Source organism: Camponotus floridanus, unplaced genomic scaffold (genome assembly GCF_003227725.1).
Source record: "Camponotus floridanus strain SB8 unplaced genomic scaffold, Cflo_v7.5 scaffold15, whole genome shotgun sequence".
NCBI classification, from domain to species: domain Eukaryota; kingdom Metazoa; phylum Arthropoda; class Insecta; order Hymenoptera; family Formicidae; genus Camponotus; species Camponotus floridanus.
Genome location: NW_020229270.1, coordinates 1625610 through 1631609, shown reverse-complemented (window position 1 = coordinate 1631609; position 6000 = coordinate 1625610). Strand labels below are relative to the sequence as shown.

The window sequence follows — 6000 nt, the reverse complement described above, 5'->3', positions numbered from 1 at the left end:
GTTATTATTCCTTAAAGTGCGCGGTGTATTTAGTCGTGAATTTTCTACGCTCGCGATCGTGGGTGAGCCGGACGAAGTGAATAATGACGAACATGCGCTAGCCGGTGAGAAAGTGGATATCTCCATATATATCACTCGTTAAATGGAATACTTAATGATAATGAGACAAGATAACAAAAGAGTACTTTACTTGTTTTTCTTGCAAAACAACAGTGAAATAATATTACGAGATACATCATAATTATATTGCATATTTTTTTTCTAATATGAATGTGAAATTAATTATTCTTTAAATATGAATATGAAATCATTTATAAGCGATGGATTATATTGTCACTTGCAATATATCGCTGAATATTTCTCTATATCACAAATTTATATTAACAATTTATAAAATAAATTATAATAGTAGTAATATAATAGCTTTTATAAAAATAATATATTAGAGTATATAAATAATATATTAGAGTATATAAAATTTGGGAACAATTTTATTAAGTATTACAATCTTATTGTTGACAAAAATGTCACGATATGAATCTCGTTATATCTTAAACAATCACTTACCTGTAAATTTTTGCTGCAAATTCAAGATGATTTTACTCTAACGTTAACAAGGAATATGTTTTACGACGTTGTATTTTGTTGTAGAAACGCTCTGTCTTTATTTCCACTAACGACTTCATTTGAATATACACAAAACCTACAAATATTACATCATTATCGCGCGCACGCGATTTGGAGGAAGGGAATGGGAAGAAGGGGCGCCGAAGACGTCGAATTAGACAAGATTACACCCGTTAGGATCCTCGGAGAAGCTTCAGCAAGCGAGTCCCGGTTTCTTCGCCTTCTCCCGCGGGTATTTCCCATTAGGAGCCCATCGTTCCCTCGATTTTTACGCCCTTTCTTCATCATCCTCGCTCGTACTGGCAGCTCCAAGCGCTTCGTCATGCGAGAGAAAGAGATAGAGAGAGATAAAAAGAGAAAAAAGTAGGGAGCAAAAGAGAAAGGTACAGGAGATCTGCCGGTTTCCTCGAAGCGTTTCGAACGCAATGTCTGCTATGCACTGGCGAGGTTTGTAATCACGCGTTTAACAGCCAATCGCGCAACGTCACGCAATCGGGCGCGAGAGCGCGCGAAACTTCGGGGTCATCGTACATCGAAAAGGAAGCCAAATGCCGTGAAGCGTGACAAGCTAATGAATTAATCGTCACAAAATATCGACTCGATCAAACGAGCAAGCTCGGCACGATTCGACTCGACGATCAGGCCGTTGCCGTCGACTACCTCGTTCCGAAGCAACGATCCCGATGATGACCTAGACCTTCGAAGGACGCCAGTAATTTCCTCTTCCTAAAAGCTGCCGACTGGCTCGTTTACATTCTACCATCGACTTCTTCGTGCCGCGTTGGTTGCGTGTTCCGTGATACACACTGGCTTCGAACGTGTTCGGGAAGTTTAGATCGACGTTCAACGATCCGTTTCACGTTCCCCTCGTACGTGATATAACATAACGCGTTATCATCCATTCTAGAATATTCCACTCGTCGCATCGTGTTCTTACATTGTCGAGACTGAATTTAAGACCGTGTAAAACGATCACAAAAATCATTATCGATAACATTAAATTAAATCCGTGACACAAAACTGTGACTTTGAAGTGTTAATCTAAATTTTAAATAAGAGGGAGAGGAGCTTTGTGCCTAATGGAATTTTCAGTAATGAAAAATCTGAATTTGATTGACTCTCAAATTTCGATTGACCTGACAAAACAAATATGCGTTTGCTTTAGGATCAAATAATTGACAATTTTCAATGATGAACGGGTTATTTTTTGAGCGCGATTTTCCGATATTAATGTCACCTAGCGGCTGTGGTCGAGGTAATCGCGGAGCCCGCTACTATTAACATGCCTCTCGCGAGACGACAGATTCTTTAATGACGGAAGCCACGAAGAAGCGTTGCTGCGTGCTGGGCCCGGCTGGCGTGCCCCGCTACATCCGCTGCAGCAGCGTGTACCGGGGCCCGTAATTACGGCATCATTTTCCTCGGTTCCAACAGCCTTGTAAATCATTCCGCGCGGTATCCTATGTAAGACGCTCGTATCGGCGACTCCTCGACACTCGGATCCTCCCGCGACGAAAGAAACTGCTAGCGGAGCAATTTCCTCGGCGACGGTTAATCTCGATCCTCATCTTTCTCAGACGCGATCGATATATCGCTTCCGACTCCTGGTGTTTTCTCTTCAACCCGGAAAAAGTGCCGTATATTTCCGTTTCGCCTCCTTAATAGTAGAACGCTCGAGAATCAGTGAGAATACTGAAGAGAATAGTTTTCAATCTTGTAAAATAAATTTTCAATCTAAGATACTTGAATTTTATATTCTTTGCCACTAAAGAAATATTTACAAAAATTTTCTAACTCGACCGTTCTAATATTAGAGATCTCCAAATAATTTTTACAAAATAAACCAATATCATTCGCGATTATAGTTGGTCGATATTCGCAGCTATGCTCAAGAATTTTCGCGACCTCTCGATTTTTTACACGTCACGTCATTTGTTCCGATTGACCATGAGGTCAATTACTATAAACAATTCAGATATTGAGTCTATCCCCGACGGAAAAAACGAAAAAAGACGCGCACTCAACACACAGTATTGTAAATGCCTTCTTCATCATCGCCAGTGCTCGTCGAGATGTCGGACACCTCGGAATGAGACAGCGCAAGTTTCACGTAACCCCGATCTCGCTCTCTGGTGCCGTTTCTTCCCGGGAGAGGTAGTTTCTCCTCCTCCTGCGATGAATTTCGCAACGGACCACTGCCGCTGCCCAGCTCGCAGATTTCGGCGTAGATCTCTTCCGGTTTTGGCGGCGGCGTGGGAGGCAACGGCGTCAAGCTATCTCTAACCTTGGAATACGGCGGGTCCATCTCCGTGCTGCTAGTCACTTCGAGGACACTGGTCGAGATCGAACGTTGCACCTGTTGCCTGGACGACGCCTGCGCTGCCTGCATCAGATTCGTTTCCGATTCGAGACTGGCGTATCTCTCGGGCGATCGCATACCGATCTCCGGCCGTACGGCGAACGTGAAGGACGCTGACTTCTTGGCCGGATTCCTGCTTCTGCCACCCTGAGCTATCCTCGAGATCCTGTCGAGGAAGCTATTGTTACTGCTGACACTGCGGCTGTTGCTTCGGTCGCGGATCGTCGTCTTCTTGATATGCTCCAAACCTTCCTTTAAACTTTGCAATATCGGCTTCGCGTCAGGCTTCGCTTTAATCTCCTTCAAGTGCAGCTCTTTCAGCTGACTGTTGTTGGACGCCGGTTTCGGCGGAGCGACTCGCGGTTCGGTCGCCCGTTGATCTAAGGCTCTTCTATAAAGCGATATCAAAATGGCCTCATCTTATCTTTCATATATAACGTATATAAGCTATTTGACAGTACAAAAATAATTTTAAAAAATTCTTGATCTCATTAAGAATCGAATTCACAAAATTCTTATTATTCTGAAATTAATAATATGTTAAAAAACGAACTGAATTAATTAAATTAATTCTTCATCCGTCATAAACTTAATAAATATTCAAAAAAGAATCTTCTGTTTACTATACTATTATTTTCTCAAGCTAATATTTTAAAATACATTTTATATTAGTGATTTTATTAATTCAAACTTTTAGATTTCCTGTTAGTATGTATCTAAATAATTAATATATAATGCTGTACAAATTAGATTTCTTCATGCAATCGCGATTTTTACCTGCAGGCTGAGAGTAATCGCTGCATTTTCGGAGATGCGAGCAATCTCGCCTCGGAAGGGCATCCTAATCGTGCTCTTTTCACTCGTGGCGCGGTTGGGCCGGTAGCAACAAGTTCCAAGAGCTCCGGTACCGTGGAATTGGGTAAGGGTCTTTCGGGCATCAACGGCACCGCGCAGCCGAGAACTATGGGCCCTCTATTCGCGTTCTCCAACTGCATCAGACCGCTGTAATCTCGAGGCAGCGGTATGGGTAGAGGTCCAGCAACCAGACGTACCTGAAGATCATGCACGCGAGTTCTTGGTCAAGAAAAAATTATAGGTATATAATTTTGAAAAAAGAAGAATTAGATACAAGAAAGAAAAATAAAGTGCTCGTATACAATAATAAAATATTTATGTTTTGTTGTATAAAATTAATTCTTATTAATTTATACACTTTCTTATTTTCATTAGTGTTATATAAAATGACGACAACATCTCCTGTTATGAGAAAGAAACGGGTGACGAGAAATAGATAAGAATGACCGCGTTATACGACATTAATTATAAGACGAGACGAAGTTTACCCTCAGGGGAAGATCCCTCCTGGCGAGTTGGTGAACTCTATAAAGTACCGCGTCGCTGCCGGTGTCGAGGCTACCGCTCTGACAGATCGCGTAGAACTCGCCTCTGGCCGAGAGCGGCGCAAACAGCTCGTGCCCATGAGAGTCCAAGCACTGAGCGTACTGATCCCTCTCCGAGGACCTCGAGGATTTGCCTTCCGGGATCATTCCAGACATGCCACTGGCTACCGGAGCCCGACGTGTGTCCTGGAAGACGGCGGTCAGTCGCAGGACTTCGCCAGCGCGCACCGTCGTCTTCGTGTAGTGGGCTCGCAAGTTTCCATTCTCTGCACGATAGAAATCGATCAAAAATAAACGTACCACTTTCGCAAACATTAGTGGAACTTAATTGAGATTTAACCGATTCACTATCTTCTTTTAAAAAACTGTAGAAAGAACAGAAGATTAAGCTTGAGCTAATTTTTATGATGTTTATGTGTATGTCTAGAAACAATTTATAGAGGCAATTAATTAAAGTGCGTGTCTAATACGTCATCAAGTTAAATACCAAGAAAATTATCGTCGTTATCTTATATTTAATTGGCGCTGGCAAAAAGTGCTTTGTTGTGTGAAAGCACGCGAATTAATAACCCTGATAATTAGCTCATTAGCGTTAATTAGCTTATTAACGTTATTCCATCCATGTATTTGCATAGGCAATATTGTCATATTATACATAACGTCATGCAACGTACTGAATCAGATGTTGTGATAATACTGAGAATTAGCTCGTAGAATAATAGAATGTCTCGATTATATACTAAAATATTAAAATCAACCAAGAAAAGTAGATAGAAATTTATTCGATAATGAGAAAATTAAGTGCCATACTCTTTATTTTTCTCTATTTATTTTTTTTTCTAACATGATTTTTTAATATTTCGTAGATTTTAAAACTTTAATTAAATTACAATGTGTATGTAGAAATCTCCTTCTTTACATAGCATTATCCAACAAATGTCTTGTCAGAGAAATCTCCACACGTTTCTGAGATGATTATATATATATAGCTTAATCAGCTGCTTGATACATTACGTATTTTGATATTCGAGGAACGTACAGATTTCCATATCAAATCAACGATGTATACCTCGTACCGTTGCGACGTTACAAGCCATAGCAAGCATGAAAAGCGGGGTGGCAAGCAATTAACGTCAATAAACGCGTGGCGTAACGGACACTGATGTGACATGTTTGGGAGGCGTCAGAAGGACCAGGAGGAGCAGGATGAATCGAAGGAATCCCCCGTTTTCCGCCGCGATCATAATTGTTATGGCAGTGCGTATAATGATATAATTCTCGCGCCACGAGCTGTGTACACGCATTTGCAGCTACTTATGCACGCGTGTCGCAAGGGACAGCTTTCACTGAGCCGCATACCTATTACGTTACGCGCCTGTCGCGCGTAAAGCTCGACTTGCGTTTAAATGCACGACCGACGGTGCGAACAAGAACCGCACATTACGGACACATTGACATTCGTGTCATGGCCAGTCGCTGCACTCTGAGGAAAATAATCCGAGCGAGGCGAGATACTATGTACGCGCCTATGCATAAAGTTATATAGGACGTTAAACCCTAAATAAATTATTATTCTGCTCGAATAAAATATCTAAATTAATTACAAAATCACAA

The 6000-nt window shown here is 41.4% G+C and overlaps 1 protein-coding gene across 4 annotated transcripts in view; it reads right to left on the bottom strand.

Annotated features, from left to right (window-relative positions):
• Window positions 1-547: 547 nt before the first annotated feature.
• LOC105254831 overlaps window positions 548-6000 on the bottom strand; it is a 47478-nt gene continuing 42025 nt past the window's right edge. For all 4 annotated transcript variants that reach the window (XM_025406610.1, XM_025406609.1, XM_011263750.3 and 1 more), the window contains exons 4-6: window positions 4330-4652; window positions 3764-4038; window positions 548-3377 (exon numbers count right to left, since the gene is read on the bottom strand). In XM_025406610.1, the coding sequence (XP_025262395.1) occupies window positions 2648-3377; window positions 3764-4038; window positions 4330-4652 (1328 nt within the window). In that variant the 3' untranslated portion in view covers window positions 548-2647. The remainder of the gene's footprint in view (window positions 3378-3763; window positions 4039-4329; window positions 4653-6000) is intronic.